Source organism: Callospermophilus lateralis, chromosome 18, assembly GCF_048772815.1.
Source record: "Callospermophilus lateralis isolate mCalLat2 chromosome 18, mCalLat2.hap1, whole genome shotgun sequence".
In the NCBI taxonomy this organism is placed as follows: Eukaryota; Metazoa; Chordata; class Mammalia; order Rodentia; family Sciuridae; genus Callospermophilus; species Callospermophilus lateralis.
The window spans coordinates 11343816-11361085 of NC_135322.1; the positions used below are offsets into that span (position 1 = coordinate 11343816).

Below are 17270 nucleotides of genomic sequence, written 5' to 3' on the forward strand. Positions count from 1 at the left end.
TGACAGGTAGGACCCTACTGAAGTAGCCTCCCTCCAGGTGGTACTAACAGGCTCTGCCTTACACAGTCCTTGCTTTTTTTTTCTCTTCTACAGATGACCTTGAAGTTGCCTGAGAACAGTAAAAAAGTAACAGATCTTGGGGAAGGACCCCGGAAATTAAAGTTATGATGTCTAAATTCACAAGCTGTGAGCTGCTTTGCACAGATGAGCTCACCTTACCTCACAAACAGCCTTGCTAACTAGTTAGGGGTTCTGATCAACAGTCAAAACAGGCAGAGTCACGTTTTTGGTTGTTATTTAACATCAGAAGAATCATAGCACACAATTTTCATTAATTTTTTGTTTCCATGAGAGAAAGAAATGTACATTGAACCTCTTCTGAATTTTGGAAGACCATTTATCAGCCACTATACATTTTTTCTAAGGGCAGTCTCAGTTTCTAACCAGTGATGATATTACCAGGGAAACAAATAAAATAAGAAGCCAGAGATGGACATTCCAGGACTGAAGGGTGACTTTCCCTGGACAGAAAAATAATCTCTGCATCCACATATCTTCCCAAATTTATTTACAAAGGCAGTTTTATAATGCAAAATGGTGTCTACTTCTTTAGCTTCGAGGAAATAAAGAATCTTGGAATAGTTAGAATAGCTTTCCGCTACCCCCCACATGTAATCCTGACTATCCTATAGTGGTGGCCCTCTAACCATTGCAGTTTTGCAGATGACAGAATCAAATCATGTGGAAGGTCATAAACAACTGTAATTATTCAGCACCTGGTTTTGAACACAGGTATTTTGTCCCCAGAGCCCACTTTCAACCAGCACATTCACTGCCTCTCCCTGTCTCCATTTCCCAGGATCAGAATGAACACCCTGCGAGATGCAAGGTGTGAGGGCTGCTGGGTCCAGCTGTGCAGCCTGTGCCAGGGTGGGGTGGGGCTGTAATCCAGCCCACTCTGCCCACCAGTTACCAGATGCGTGTGGCTGCACCTGCTGGGGAAGGAGACCTTTCTCTAATTTGCACAAGGAAACATTTCCCTTTCTCTCAGAGCTGCTTTCATATTATCCTCTTCTGCCTTCTCAGGTCTCTACCTTTCCCTAAAAAAAGGAGGAGAAAATGACCAAATTCCAGGTGAGTTGGTTTTCATTTTTGTCATTGGACATGTTGCCCTCATTTCTCAGAGAGAAGACATACTTTTTCCCTTCTTAACCAAAATAAAAGAAAAACAACAGGAATTTAATACCATTTGTGTGTCAGGCTCTTGTGTACATTTTGTCTTTTTGAAGAATTTCTTAGTTTTAATTTGATTTATTATCATTTCTATTTCACAAATAATAGTGTAAAAGAGAATAGAAATTAAAAATCACACATTGTATTACCATACTTGAAAATCACCTGGTTTTTCCATTGATCATTTAAGAATATGCTTTCCTAATTACATTTGCAATAACAGAAGTTTAAATAGTTTTTTCTTCTTAATAGTGGAAAAAAATTCAACTTAATAGTAGGGGCTAGGCTTGTGGCTCAGTGGTAGAGCATTTGCCTAGCATGTGTGAGGTAATGGGTTCAATCCTCAGCACCACATAAAAATAAATAAATAAATAAAGGTATTGTGTCCATGTACAACTAAAAAGTATTAATAAATAAAATACCTAATAATGTCAGTGAACTCTTTTTATCCCACTCACTACCTTTTTCTTTAAATTATTTCTCACTACAAGCTTTTAAGTTCCTGAGGATTCTTGCAGTTTTACATTGTAATATCAATTTTCCTGGATATAATCTTTACTCTAAAAGCAATTCTGAGAGTATTTTACTGTTGTTTGTCTTTAATATTCCAGGGACTCAAAACTAAGCGGTACCTCAGGGACTTTTAAAAAGAATACTTAAAACACACTTTTTTTTTTTCTAACAGGATCATATTGAAGCTAAACTTGAAAAAAAATTAGATGTTTTCACATAAGAAGAATTCAGTTATTTCACACCAGTACTTGAAGCTTTCTGTACTAATATATTGTGATTCCAAAACTGTAATGTTGTTATTCTACAACACAGCTATTTCTACTTTTTTGATGTTTATTTTGAAGAGACAATCAACAAAATTCCAGGAACTATGTGTATATGTGTGTGTGTGTGTGTGTGTGTGTGTGTGTGTGTGTGTATATATATATATATATATATATATATATATATATATATATATATATATATAAATATAAAATCAACACTGTTTATAATAGGTAATCTAAAACAAAGTGTGTATAAATTGATTCAGGTCACTATATTTTAAATCATCAGTTCCTTGAATTACTATGCAGCCCTGAAATTTTTTGAAAGATGTGATGACAACATTGGTAACAATAGCAGCATTTACTGGGCATTTCCTGTGTACCAGGCACTGCTTCTAAATGCTTTACATAGCCACTCATTTTATTACTGGGACCCTATGGTATAATTATCAGCATAAAAATGAGAGAAGAAACTTGTGGAAGATCACACAGCTAGCATAGGGTCAAGCATCGAGATGTGAACAAAAGCACTCAGTCTCCAGAGCTGTGCCATAACCTCAGCAGCTATAAAAGCTACAGTTCAAGATGTGGCACAGAGGATGGGAACATACTTGAGCAATAAGCAATGATATCCTGTAAATTTGGTAAATTAGTGTAGCATGCACACAGAAGTAGAGATACAGACACCACCCTACACTGTTGGAACTAAAGCTTTTCTGGTGCAAATGGCTTTATTAATAAAATTTAAAACATTAATAGCCTAGATGCAACAGAGTTCTGGGTACCTGTAGGAGTGCCAAGAAAAGGAAGTAATGTAAAGTATAAGGATTTTTTTCCCCTCCAGCCCCTTTGGTTGATGGAACCAACATTATAGAAGGCAGACAGAGACAGCTACTGAAATTGGACTTGAGTACAACTATAAGGCACCAACCAAAAAACGTGAAAAAAAATTTGACTTGAATCCTTCAGAATCCAGAACAGCTCCCCACCATTTATACTTTATCAGTGCTGCCCCTCTCCCACCATTTATACTTTATCAGTGCTGCCCCTCTCCCATAAACATAGTCTTTGTGTGTTTGGTATTCTAGGAAATGGTGACGTTCAAGGACGTGGCTGTGGTCTTCAGTGAGGAGGAGCTGGGGCTGCTGGACTCTGCTCAGAGGAAGCTGTACCGAGATGTGATGCTGGAGAACTTCAGGAACCTGCTCTCAGTGGGTGAGGACAGGCACCTGTGTATTGGCAGCCTCCTGGGTGTCTCTGTGGGCTCAGCAATTGGAAGCATTGGGACGCCTGGAATCATTCTCTGTGCTTGGGTGCTTGAGAGTCAAAGTGTGTCTATTAACTTTTCATCACTGTGACCAAAATACCTGACAAGAACTACTCAAGAGAAGGAAAAGCTTATTTTGGCTTAGAGTTCCACAGGTCCAAGGTTGGCCAGTGCCATTGCTCTGGGTAAGCAGAACTTCACTGTTAGAGTTGTAGCAGAGGAAAGCTGCTCACCTCAAGGAAGGCAGAAAGCAGAGAAAGTCTTTGCAAGGCTCCAGGGACAAAATCTGAACTCCTTAAGCATGTCCCCAGGGACCCCTTTCTCTAGCCACCCCCCACCTGGCTACAGTTCCCACCCAGTTAGTCCCTTTAAATTATTAATCCATCCCTGGTTATCTCACTGATGAAGTTATAGCTCTTGTACTCTGACTACTCCTGCATTCACACAGGAGCTTTTGGGAGACACCTCATACCCAAACCATAACAGCTAGCAATCTCTGTAGAACAGACACAGTGTTTCTCATGGTCCCCTCCAAGCAAAAGTCTGTCTTTTGATCTGTACACGGGCAAATTTGGGTCCTGCTCCACTAGGACCCCAATCAATTTAGTAAGTCATTTCAGTTTTTACTTTTGTTGTTTTTTAGGACATCAGTAATTATTTATTAACTTGATTTGTGGGGATCATTTTTTAAAAATTTAACAGTGTATTTGTAAATAACTTCAGGTTTGTGGGAAATTAGCACAAGTCAAAGAATAAGAACACTCATATAACTTTTTATCTAGATTGACATTTTACCTCATTAGCTTCAAAATTTGTGCTCATGTTCTTTCTTTTTCCATTATATAAACATATATATGAAAATATATTAATGTTTATAATATCTTTTCTGAACCACCTGAAGATAATTTACATATACCATGGCCCTTTTTCTCTAAATATTTCAGTGTATATGCAGAGTTTGAGAATTCCTAAGATCACCTTCACTTCTGATACTAGCTGCTAATTTGGAGGTCCTCGAGACAGATCTCCACCAGACCCCATAATTCACTGAAGGACTCTCAGAACTCACTGAACGCTGTTATCATCACAGTTTTTGATTTATTATACAGAAAGGAAACCGATTGAAATCAACCAAAGAAAGATGCTTACAGGGCACAGTCCAGGAGTGTTTCGAGCTTGAAGCTTCTGGTTGTCTCCCTGTGGAGCTGTGCACAGTGTTGACTCTTCCCAGAAGTGCTGAGTATCAGGGTGCATGGGTTGTTGCAAGCAAGAAGGCTTGTTGGAGCCTTGGCATCAAGAAGTTTTATCGGGGTTCAGTCACGTTATATATGGCTGACTATCAGATTCCAACCCTTCCAGAGGCTAAGCTGATAACACGAGGCTCAAAGCCCAAACCATAAATTATATTGTTTAATGTCTGGCATGGCCCAGGGCAACTGGCTGAACAGGAGACTTTTCTCAGGTTGGAAATTCCAAGTATTTAGATCCTCCCAGGAGCCAAGTGCAAAGGTCAGACCTCTCTTTGGAGAAGATGAATCCTTCACTGGATTCTGCCTGTAGAATTCTACTTTTAGAAATAGGAATATTCTCTCACATATCCCTAGTACAGATGTACAACTTTGATCTAATCTATCATGTATGCTCTAATTTTATCCATAAAGCTGATTGTGGTCCGCAAATGTATTTTTCTGCCCCCAGACCAGGGTCTAGTCTGAGTCTTACCTAGTCATCATGTCTCTTTAGCCTTGTTTAATTTGGAACATTTTCACAGCATTTCTCTTTTATGGCAGTGACATTTTTGAAAAATACATTTATCCCTCCCCTTTTAAAAACAGACCATTCCCAAATTTTCCTCATAATTAGATTTACATGTTCCATTCAGTCGGGAACACTATATATAGATGGAGTGTGTTCTTTTGAAGGTGTTGTATCTGGAGGCACATAATATTCTCTCACAAATGAAGCTCATTTTGATTCTGTTGGTCAGCACAAGTAATTCCCTATGGATTTATCATCCAGTGATGAGTCTTGCCTTATCTTTACCATGGTGGTTTCACCATGATGATTTCTCTGACTTTAGTATTTCCTTTACATTTAACAGATTTGGTATTCTGCAGTAAGAGCCTCCTCCCAGCTTTAATTTATTTGTTATTTGTAGGGGTTTTTGAATTTTTAAATAATTTATAATTTATTGTTAAAATTACTTTGTTGTCATTATTCCAAATTTGGCTCCTTTAGACTGACTCCTGTACCTCCGTAACATGCCCTAATACTATTTTTAGCACTTCTTTTATGGCACAGCTTGATGTCCTGTGATCATTTTTGCTTTGCCCCAGATATGGAGGCATCCATACCCTTTTGGGGAAATCATATTTAACTCCAAGGCCTGGATGTTGCATATGGTCATCCACCACTGAGGTATCTTTGTTTCTTGGTCTCAGGACAGAGCTAGGAAGTATGTGCACACACATGTATGTACATATACACATAGACATATACTTACATATACACAAACATACATATAAGTATGTATACAGGTGAATAGATATTCAGTTTCATTCAAAATAAAATAAATGTTAAAGTTATACTTACATATAATTTCTCACCCATGAGATTGGTGAAAATTTTAAAGCTGTACATTTTTTTTCTTGTATAGCTATGAGAAATAAAGCACTCTTATTCATTGAAAGTAAGAATGCAAAATCATGTTATCCCTAATGAGAGCAACCCCAGACAACGTCTAACAAAACTCTGTACTTACCTTTCCCAGCAGTCTATTTCCATCTATATTTTTTCCATAAATATAACCAAGTGCAAAAGAGCATTAACAGTACATTGCAATTTGTGTAAGAAAGAGGAACCCAGGTAAAGCTTATGTGTATCTGCTTATCTTTATAAGAAGAAACACAGGAGGGAAGGATTAGTGAAAAAGAGGGAGCCATACTTGAGTATACCTTTTAATCTAGTTTTAACAAAATAGACGTCATCAAACTTAAATATTTTGCCCTCCTTGTCTTTCTTATAGCACATCAGCCCTTCAAACCAGACCTGATAGCCCAGTTGGAGACAGAAGAAAAGCTTTTAATAGTGGAGGCAAAAATCCAAAGAGATGGATATTCAGGTGAGACTTGTTCAACAGGGACTAGTAGCCAGTGAGCCCCTCTGGAACACAAGGCAGGAAATGTCAGTTCTGTGCTTAAACTCTGCAGTGGTCCCCATTTCAGAGATAGTAAATTTAAAGCACTTACAGTGGCCCACTAGGACCTATAATATCTGCCTTTTACCCCCTTGGTTTTGACCATTCTTGTCAGTTTTAGCTACATTACCCTATTGCTTCCCACCAGACCTATAATCTGTTTCTCCATCAGGTTATGTGACTTACTTTTCTTGCTGTTTTAATGTATAAATTGATCAATAGATGCATGGTCCTTGCTGTCTTCAGTCTACCCTGGGACAGCTAATAGATATAGACTAAATCAGGGTAATTGAAGAATACTCTAGAATGTTGATTGTATCTGATAACTACATTATTGGGGGGAAGATGGCCAGCGTCTCATTAAGGGGTCCTTCTTCCTGCCCAGGATAATCCAAGCCACCCTAAGATTTACAATCTGAAATAATTAGTAAATAACAAAGCACAAATACTCAGAAATATTTACAGAAAGTGAAGCCTCTGATAGGTCTAGTCCACATGGGTTCTGGAACTAGACGAAAGACAAAATGGCTCATTTAAGGGGGTACATCAAAGGCAGGGATAAGTTTTATGGGTGGAGTCTTGCTTTGTGATGTCTTGCAGTCAGCAGGTTGACATTTTGGCAGGTCACACCCATCTCAGGTGCTGTGTGGGCCACAGCAGAGCAGGAAAGAGATTCACATTGTCCCTGGGCAGTTGACCAGAGGAAATGACCATTGGTCATTCCCAGACACCAGATGTCTCTATCTATGAAGCTTCCATGTGTGGTGACCCACATGCAACCCGTGGACGGCTCCTGACACTGCATATCCTGTTTAGCTGTCTTTGGGTATTCATAAATAGGTAGCCATCATTCCTAGAAGACAAGAATAGCCAATCAACTAAAGTAAGTACCAAAATGATCAGTGCCAACATTGTACTTGACCTTTCTCATGCAGCAATTTCAAGTGAGACACTCTTGAGTTCATATGCCCATTCTGTTCTCTTCTCTCGCCTAAACAGTCTCTTCCACGTAACATCAGTCTTGAGGTAGAATTTTAAAGTTGGACATTTACATGAGTTCAAACATTTAATGTTTCTTGAATCCTCGAGACTAACATCAAAAGCCACTGTCACAACTGTGTAGTAATGGATTCTCCTGGGTAGAAAAAAAAGAAAATTTAAAAATGAATTTATTCATTTCTATAATTTTTGTTTCCATGTCAGTTAAGGTTCAGGGTCACACATGGTGCAGTGCCTTCTTGAGAGCAGGGTTTGACAAATATTTTCTCCAGAGGTCCAGATAGTAAATATTAGGCTTTGCTGGTCACAAATAATCTGTGTGGCATATTATTTGCTTTTTTACATTATTTAAAAAACAAGAACTAGCCAGGTGCAGTGGCATTGTCTGAGTCTTCGCACTTAGGAGGCTGAGGCAGGAGGATCACTTGAATCCAGGAATTCAAGAGTAGCCTGGGCAGCACAGTGAGACAGTCTCAAAAAGAAGGAATGAAGAAAGGAAAGAAGGGAGGTGTTTAGTCAGCATTTTTGTCACTGTGAACAGTTTATTTGGGACTCATGGTTTCAGAGCTCTCAGTCCATAGATGGTCATCTCCATTGCTTTGGGCTCAAGGTAAGGCAGAACACCATGGCAGAAGGTGTGGAGGAGGAAGACAACTCAGGACATGACAATCAGGAAGCAGAGAAACTCTACTCACCAGGAGTGCCCAAAGGCATGCTCCCAATGACCCACTCCTCCAGCCACACTGTGCCTGGCCAGGGTTACCACTCAGTTAACCCCTATAAGTGGATTAATGCACTGATTAGGTTATGAGTCTCATAACCCTCTCACTTCACCTCTGAGCCTTCTAATGTTGTCTCACATGTGAGTTTTTGGGGATACCTCTTATCTAAACCATAACAGGAAGTAAGAAGGGAGAGAGAGTAATGAGCTCAGAAAAAAACGATACAGTATGAAGTATCATTACTCCATCAGGAGGCATGTTGGGAGATTTTTCTCTCTGCTCAACTACGGACAGAAACTTCTACATGCTTATTACCAGGATCAACTTGGATATGCGCAGGCCTCTGTACACACATATTCTGATAGCCCTTCTGGTATCCTGAGGGAGCCTGAGGCTGCTACCATTTGGGCACCTTTTAGGAACCCAGCAGAGGAACTTCCTATTCAGTTAGGACCAAAGCATTTTCGGCCACATGTATGAAGGTCTTTCAGCATCGAAGCCTTTTAAATTGTGGATGGACAGAATGCCTTTATTTGTTTATTTTTATGTGGTGCTAAGGATCAAACCCAGTGCTTGACACATGCTAGGCAAACACTCTGCCACTGAGCTATAGCCCCAGCATTGAAGCTTTTTTAGTTGGATAACACTAATCCATTGTTCATAGACGCCATGAGACAGATTCTCCTGTCTCACAGATTCTTTCTTCTAGTCTGTTCTCCTTATCTTTCCAAGCAAAAAGAGGAACAGGAAAGTAGAAAATATAACCTCTAAGAATTCCTCATCTTTGATTCTGCATCTGTTAGCATCTTTTATCTGGTATGGAACAAAGGACCTTTCCATTTCTATCAGATAATTGTCATCAATTGTTGTCTTCATTAATTTTAATTCCTTTATTAATTCAAATATAAAATACCACCATGTTAACAGTTGCTGCAATTTTAATTTTATATGTTAACATTAACTAAACTTTAACTTTTGAAAAAATGAGTTATTTTATTTTTTTATTTTGTGGTACTAGGAATGAAACCCAGGGCCTTGCACTTTTAAGGCAAGTACTGTACCACTGAACTACATCCCCAGCCCTTCACTTTAACTCAACCTTTCATAAATATTTTGTGATGTCTTAGATATGTCACTCAGATGTTGACCTAGCATTAATAATTCTTTGACATAATTTCCTTTTTAATAAAAAATGCTCTTCATTTGCATTAACTAAATTCAAATAGAAGTTATGGATAAAATGGCATGTTGCTAATGAAATATGATAAATCTGTTAAATTACATGTTTGAACAGTTTTTCTTATAATTTGTTGTGCCTTTTGCGATCGTCAGCATTGACAGTGGTTCTGACGTCTAATCCCTGGCTGTGGTAGGCAGGCCAAATTTATGTTATAATATCAAGGGAGTCTGTTTTCTGCACTTCACTCTCTCTGCCTCTCCCCACACAAGCCTGTTCTTGTTTTAAATATTATATATTTCTCTCTGTGGACTGTCAAAACTGTGGAAAGTTACATGTTGGAACCATTGTTAATGTCGATGATTGGGAAGATAGAACTTGCTCAGTTCTGTCTGCATGGAGGGCAAGAAGTGGAGGGAGCCCAGAGTCTTGCTGTTAAATACACTCAGGTAGAGAGGTAGAGGTGAGCCTGGTGTGGTTGAGCATAGCCAGCACAGCAGCTTCAGGGCTGCTCTGTGGTCACACATCATTGCTGTGCCTTGTACTGCCCACAGAATGCCTTAGTTCCTCTTGCTATCTGAAGGTGTCATCAGAATGTGGGGTGATATCCAGCTGGTTGTCCATGCTGATGTTTTTGAGTAGCTTCTAATAGAAGTGAAAAAGAAAACATAACCAAAATTTGTTTCTTTCAGTTCCTTATGGCTATCATATTTAAAGGAATTGTTTGTATTTATTTATGATAGAATTGCTTTGTTATTGAATTGATTGACTTAAGATGCTGGAATGATTGACTTTTCCAAACTTAAGTGTAAAAGCAGAATTACTATGAAATAAATTCTCAACCATTTTACCTCAGATGAGGTATTTCAGTGCTCTCTTGAACTTATTTTCTCCATCAAATAAAGTTCATTTATAAAGTTAGCATAGTTTCTCATCAGCACCCTACCATTGATAAAGTAGAACTTAAAATGTTGAGACATGGAAAGGAAGTGACAAAGTGCTTTGGTCTGCACTGCTGGTCAGAGGAAATTCAAGTTAGTTTTGTTGAAGGTTTGGTGTTTTCCATGAGCAGTGAATGAAAGCACCTTTTTTCTTTTTTCTCTTTTTGAGGGTGGGGGGAATGCCAGTTATTGAATTCAGGGGCTCTTGACCACTGAGCCATATCCCCAGCCCTATTTTGTATTTTATTTATTTAGAGACAGGGTCTCATGGAGTTTCTTAGTACCTTGCTCTTTTGCTGAAACTGGCTTTGAACTCACCATTCTCCTGCCTCAGCCTCCCGAGCCACTGGGATTACAGGCATGCACCATCGTGCCCAGCCCCTTCCTCTTTTTTTTTTTTTGACAGAGAGGGGGGGGCGAGGGAGGGAGGGAGAGAATTTTAATATTTATTTTTTAGTTTTTGGTGGACACAACATCTTTTTTGTATGTGGTGCTGAGGATCAAACCCAGGCTGCATGCATGCCAGGCAACCTCGATACCACTTGAGCCACATCCCCAGCCCCTTTCCTCTTTTTAACATTGTAAAAACCACTGATCAAAAAGAAACTTTAATCTCTTATATTTTCTGAGAGATTATTGTCATAAACTATGTAGTAATTTGCATTGAAATAGATGCTTTGTAAGACATTAGACTGTTGAGCTGCTTTTATGTTCTAAGACATGTCATTCCCAAAAGACTTGACATATTGAGCTATACCTTTATAGGTATATAGTGGGTATTTTTGATGACATTGAAACCAAGCTGTAAGCATTAGATTAACTTTATCTAGAAACCCAAACTTCTCTGTATTATAGAATTTTATTGTTAGGAGCTAAAATCTTTTTTAAAAAAATATTTATTTTTTAGGTGTAGATGGACACAACACAATGCCTTTATTTTTATGTGGTGCTGAGGATCGAACCTGGGTCCCGCCTGTGCAAGGCGAGTGCTCTACTACTGAGCCACAATCCCAGCCCCAGGAGCTAAAATCTTAATGTAACAACTGAAAGCTTTGCATTTGAGAAGGCAGAGGCATCAATAACCAACTTTTAAAAGTACCCAGATGAGTAGTTAGCAGATGCCTTGAAGTGTTTTCCCACAGTCGGTGTATTCCCCCAGAGCCTATGGCATAGGGCCATCATGGGGCCCTTTCTTTATTCCTGTTTTTTTGTTTTTTTTAATGTTGGGGATAGGGTAGGTCTTACAGGTGAAATTTTGCTCAAGAAAAAAATACACTATTTTAAAAGTAACTCTAAAAATTAAAGACGCAATTCATAGTTCCTACCTTTGGATCTTTTATGGGTCATTTGCTTTCATTTCATCCACAAGAGATACTTGTGACCTTTGCTTTTCTCCCCAGAAGCATCACCCTGAGTGTAGCCCTATCTCTCCTATAAACTTTGAACTGCCTGCAAAATTGCCATCACCGGGTCCTTTCCCAGTAAAATAATTTATATGTACATGCCCTTTTTTGTTAGATGAGTGAGAATAACACAAGGCAGTATTTATTGAGCAACCACTATTCACTAGGCCATATTGTAGGGGCAGTGAAGATAATGCAAGGCAGACTACTAAGTATTTGTCCTTGTGGATAATATATTCCAGCATGGAAAGACAAACAAATAAATAAGGAAGAATTACTGTGGATGCAGGCAATATTCATATTTATACCTTTTTCCTGAATAACCTGGAGAGTTAGTGTGCTGCTGAGTACAGTATTAATTCAACCCTGCTTAACCAGTTTTGGTTAGGATACTTCTCTCTGGAACATGAAGATCTGCTGATTGCTTATAATCCAGTATTTAATAACTAGATAACAGGTCATTTCTACCCAAATGTGCCTATCTTCAAACTCTTCCTGGTGCCTCAAGACTCCCTAAACATTAGGATCTTATTCCAGTAAATTGATGCAAACCAAAGTTGATGTTTGTTAGGTTTTATTCCTGACTGATGAGATGCCTAGGAAAATACCTTTCAAGTGCTGTGAGACTTGACTGTGCTTGCCTCCTGCACCTCTTTTTTTCTTGATGTCTTGAGTTGAATCCTCTAAGAGTTTTTCATATTCTGATCTGCACCATGGCCCTTAGTAATTGTGAAATATCTTTTGAAAGGATTTAGAGATGATAATGACTTACAGTGACTTAGAGATGGGCCATATGATATCTCAAGTATAGATCAAAGATCTGTCGACCACCTCTGGCATAGCATTTAACATCCCATCTCCTTATAAACAAACAGAAACATTACAATGATGATATGCCTGAGAAAGAAAGAAAGTTATTATCAGAACAAAAAGCACTTGTCCATTTGCAGCCATATTCTTTCCAATTTGAGAATATCCCCTTCTCTTTCATCCTTTGGCTGTCCAGGAAACCCATGGTAAACCCATGATAGCATGTTTATGGTTTACTAGGCTTTTTAAACAGGGCCACCATTTGCAGGTTGTTAAAGCCCTGATTTTCAGGTGCATAAATAGTCTGAATATTGTGGATTCTATTTACATATCTAATGTAACCTAAAAGGAGGCATTTTCTAAGTATTCTTAGAAGTAGTGACATGAATTTTTTTTCTGATTCATTCAAGGTATGTTATGACCTAAGAATAGAGTATTGAAATCTCTGAATAAAGCATTCACTTGTACACCTGCCTGAATTCTCTTTATTCTTACAGGAATCAGCAGTCAACCCAAGACAGAGGATGTTCAAGAAGTGGGATTAAGCTACTTTTCCCCCAAAGAGCTTTCTTCCTGTCAGACTTGGCAACAAGGTGCAGGCCGGTTAACCAGGGATCAGGATTCTATGAAAAACTTTCAGGACAAGAATTTCCAGTTGCAAAAACAAGGTGATTTTCTCTACCAGATTTGGACAGAAATTCCAATTCAGATTTCTGAAGATGGGAACTACATATTGACTCGTCATGTAGGGGATGATTCAAATTATGCAAAAAATCAAGAATTTCTATCTTTGAGTGACCAGCAGTATTGGAGGAAAATGTATCTGACAGAGTCACATAATTATCAATATAAATGTCAACAAATTTCCACAAAAAATAATTCCTGTAGGTGTGACAGTGTCAGATGGATCTCACATCACAATGATAATCTGAAAGTACACAGAAGTGGAAAAGGTGGCAGTTGTCATGACTGTGGAGAAGATACCATGAAGGCATCAACGTTAGTTCATCAGGACTCAGTTCAAACAGGGCAGAAGCTCTGCCCATGTACTGAGTATAGAAAAGCCTTCAGCAGTGACTGCAATTCTCAAGTTAATCAGCAGTTCCACTTAGAAGGGAAGCCCTGCACATATAGTCCATGTGGAAAAGGCTGTAGCTATAGGTCAATTCTTCATCTACATCCAAGTGTTCAGAGGGGAGATGAAGATGTTGGTGAGAGTTCACATCTGCAATCTCATCAGAAAGAGTGTACAGAGAAACTATGCAAATGTGCTGGATATAGAAAGAATTTTAATAATTTCTCTTCTGTAAAAAAACTTAACCACACAGGAGAAACATCCGAGAGGTGCAACCTTTATAAGAAATCCTTCAGTTATAGCTTAGACCTTAAAAGCATTTTTAGGGTCCATACTAGGGAGGAACCCCATGATTGTGAGGAGAATGGGAATATTTTAAACCAGAGTTCATGTCTTCAAGCTCATCAGAAAATGCAACCTGCAGAGAAACTATACACAAATGTGAAATATGGGAAAGATTCCATTTGTAGTTCAGAGCTTAGCGTTGAACATAGAGTTCACATGGAAGAGCATCCCTATAATTCTAAGGAATGCAGTAATGACTTCAGTCTGGCTTCACATTATCAGGACTTTCAGGTGGTCTACCCTAGGCAACAGCCATATAAACACTATGTATGCAGTAGCAACTTCAGTCACAACTCACATGTTCAAGGCCATCAGAAAATTCGCATTGGAGAAAAACCTTATAAGGAGTGTGGAAATGGCTTCAACTGGAGTTCAAAACTCAAAGATCATCAGAGAGTCCACACTGGACAAAAGCCGTACAAATGCAATGTGTGTGGCAAAGCCTTCAGTCATAGATCCGTTCTCAATGTTCATCAGAGAGTCCACACAGGAGAGAAACCTTATAAATGTGAGGAGTGTGATAAGGGCTTTAGTCGGAGCTCATACCTTCAAGCCCATCAGAGAGTCCACTCTGGAGAAAAACCATACAAATGTGAGGAGTGTGGGAAGGGCTTCAGTCGGAACTCCTACCTTCAAGGCCATCAGAGAGTTCACACTGGAGAGAAGCCATATAAGTGTGAGGAGTGTGGGAAGGGCTTCAGTCGAAGTTCACACCTTCAAGGCCACCAGAGAGTTCACACTGGAGAAAAACCATTCAAATGTGAGGAGTGTGGGAAGGGGTTCAGTTGGAGTTTTAATCTTCAAATTCATCAGCGGGTTCACACAGGAGAAAAACCCTACAAGTGTGGAGAATGTGGTAAAGGCTTCAGTAAGGCCTCAACTCTTCTGGCCCACCAGAGAGTCCACACAGGAGAGAAACCATACCAGTGTGATGAGTGTGGGAAGAGCTTCAGTCAGAGAGCATATCTTCAAAGTCATCAGAGTGTCCACTCTGGAGAGAGACCATATATATGTGAGTTATGTGGGAAGGGCTTCAGTCAGAGAGCATATCTACAAGGTCATCAGAGAGTCCACACAAGAGTGAAACCATATAAATGTGAGATGTGTGGGAAGGGCTTTAGTCAGAGTTCACGCCTTGAAGCACATCGGAGGGTCCATACAGGAGGGAAACCATACAAATGCGAGATGTGCACAAAGGGCTTTAGTGAGAGCTCTCGCCTTCAAGCACATCAGAGGATCCATACGGAAGGGAGACCCTACAAATGTGAACAGTGTGGTAAAGGTTTCAGTGGGTTTTCAAGTCTTCAAGCCCATCACAGAGTCCACACTGGGGAGAAGCCATACAAATGTGAGGTGTGTGGAAAGGGCTTCAGCCAGAGATCAAACCTCCAGGCTCATCAGAGAGTGCACACAGGAGAAAAGCCGTACAAATGTGATGCATGTGGTAAGGGTTTTCGTTGGAGCTCAGGTCTTTTAATTCATCAGAGAGTCCATAGTGGTGACAAATTCTATAGAAGTGAAGAATTTGGTAAGGATTATCCTACTGCAGAAAATCTACACAGAAATGAAGGTTTGTAAAGTTTCTGGTTTGTATTGAAGTCCTCAAAGGGGAGATGAAATTTCCTAGTCATTAGAGTTCTTTTAGTGGGCAGAAAAGCTTTTTACAGTGAAAATGTAATTTCCTCCTAATATCAACATTTATGATGGTTAGGAGACCACACAGCAAAGACCTCCAGTGAGAGGGGCTATTAACAGATTTTGTCAAAAATTTAAAAAATCATTGTACCAGAAGCGAGGGCTTACAAAATATGAGAATGTGGTCAGGAATTTAACAGAAGTATAATGGTCATCATGCCTGACTTCATGCCCAGTAAGATGTAAACCCCATGAAAGAAGGGAATTTGCTCATTGCTGTGTCTACAAAATCATAACATTTCACAACTTGGAGTAGGTGCTCAGGATTTTAATGCTAAGTGAGTAAAAGTATATAAATATACATAATATTTGAAAATTTTATGAAGCTCATTTCAAAAACTTTTGTTTAAAAATGGAATTGGAAGAAGAATTCTACAACTAATCTTAGTATCACTTCAAGTAAATATTTGAAATATAGAATATCAGACAATATTGCAATTTGAATTAATTTGAATTTGGTTGTAACCCTTTTGGGACTGGTTTCCATATTTTATCTCTTAAATGGGGGTATGCAGAATTTCTTAATAGTTGTTCTCTTTCTATACAGCATTCTCAATTTCCGTTTAGCACCCTCTCCCTGTCTCCTCTCCTCCTACTCCTTCTTCTGCCCCCTTTTCCTCTGTGTGTGTGTGTGTGTGTGTACACAAGTGTGCACTTTAAATGACAATACAAACTGATAAACTGTTTCTCGTTAACTTTGCAAAAACAGAATGCTGCATTTTACATAATTGAATTTTTACTTCTGCCCTATGTTAAGGCAGAATTTTACTATAACATTTGGAAAGTGTCAGTAGTGATTACTGATGACAAATACATTTAAATAAATGTCAGAGTTATAATGGCTTTTTAAAAAACTCTCCATATTTCCATTAAAGTCCATTTGATCTGACTGATTTTTAAGTGTTGGTGTTGTCTCTAATCCAAGCCTTTGTAGGCAGGGTGTGTGGCAAGCTTGAAGAACTTTTAAGTTCTCTGTACTCACACTTTCCCGACTTGCACAAAGGGGAAAAACTTGAATTTTTGAAAGCATTTAACCAGTTGACTCTTAGGACAGTATTGCCATTTACTTGCTGATCTCAGTTTTCCAGAATAATGCATTTTGTTGGTGGGAGTGAAAAATACAAGTTTCTCATCCAATACATATCAAAATCTTGTATATATAGTCATATATCACCTAAGAACAGAGACACATTCTGAGAAATGTAGGGCAATTTCATTGGGTGAACATCATAGCATATACTTAACACAAACCAAGATGTCTACAACATCGCCCAGCAATATAATCTTATAGGACTGTCTTCATATGTGCACTCCATTGTTGATTGAAATGTTGTGAGTTACATAACTATATCAAAATGCAAAATGTGCATACTCATCTGGAAATAATAGGATAATAATTTATGATTAATTTTAACAGTGATGGAGGATTTACATTGATGGTAATATAAAAATGCAATAATTATTCATCAATAGGAGTTTGGATAACTTTCTTTATATTCCTTTACTGTGGAGCTACAAAAAAGTATCAGATGCATCGAAAACAACAGCACACTATCATGAATATTGTTTAGTGAAAATGTGTGTTGTGCCTTCATAATATGTAGTTAATTTAAAATTTAATTATATAT

At 38.7% G+C, this 17270-nt stretch overlaps 1 protein-coding gene across 1 annotated transcript; it reads left to right on the forward strand.

Annotated features, from left to right (window-relative positions):
- The first annotated feature begins 1110 nt into the window (after positions 1-1110).
- On the forward strand, positions 1111-16383 carry LOC143383523 (zinc finger protein 112-like). The gene is made up of 4 exons (XM_076838203.2): positions 1111-1134; positions 3101-3227; positions 6305-6400; positions 13025-16383. The coding sequence occupies exons 1-4, from the start codon at positions 1120-1122 to the stop codon at positions 15523-15525; spliced, it is 2739 nt and encodes a 912-aa protein (XP_076694318.1). The 5' UTR covers positions 1111-1119; the 3' UTR covers positions 15526-16383.
- Positions 16384-17270: the final 887 nt, after the last annotated feature.

Bases quoted from the DNA above. Each gene is read 5' to 3' on its own strand.
- LOC143383523 (XM_076838203.2), top strand. The intron at 3,228-6,304 runs GTGAGGACAGGC...TCTTTCTTATAG, and splicing joins CAGGAACCTGCTCTCAGTGG to CACATCAGCCCTTCAAACCA. The intron at 6,401-13,024 runs GTGAGACTTGTT...TTATTCTTACAG, and splicing joins CCAAAGAGATGGATATTCAG to GAATCAGCAGTCAACCCAAG.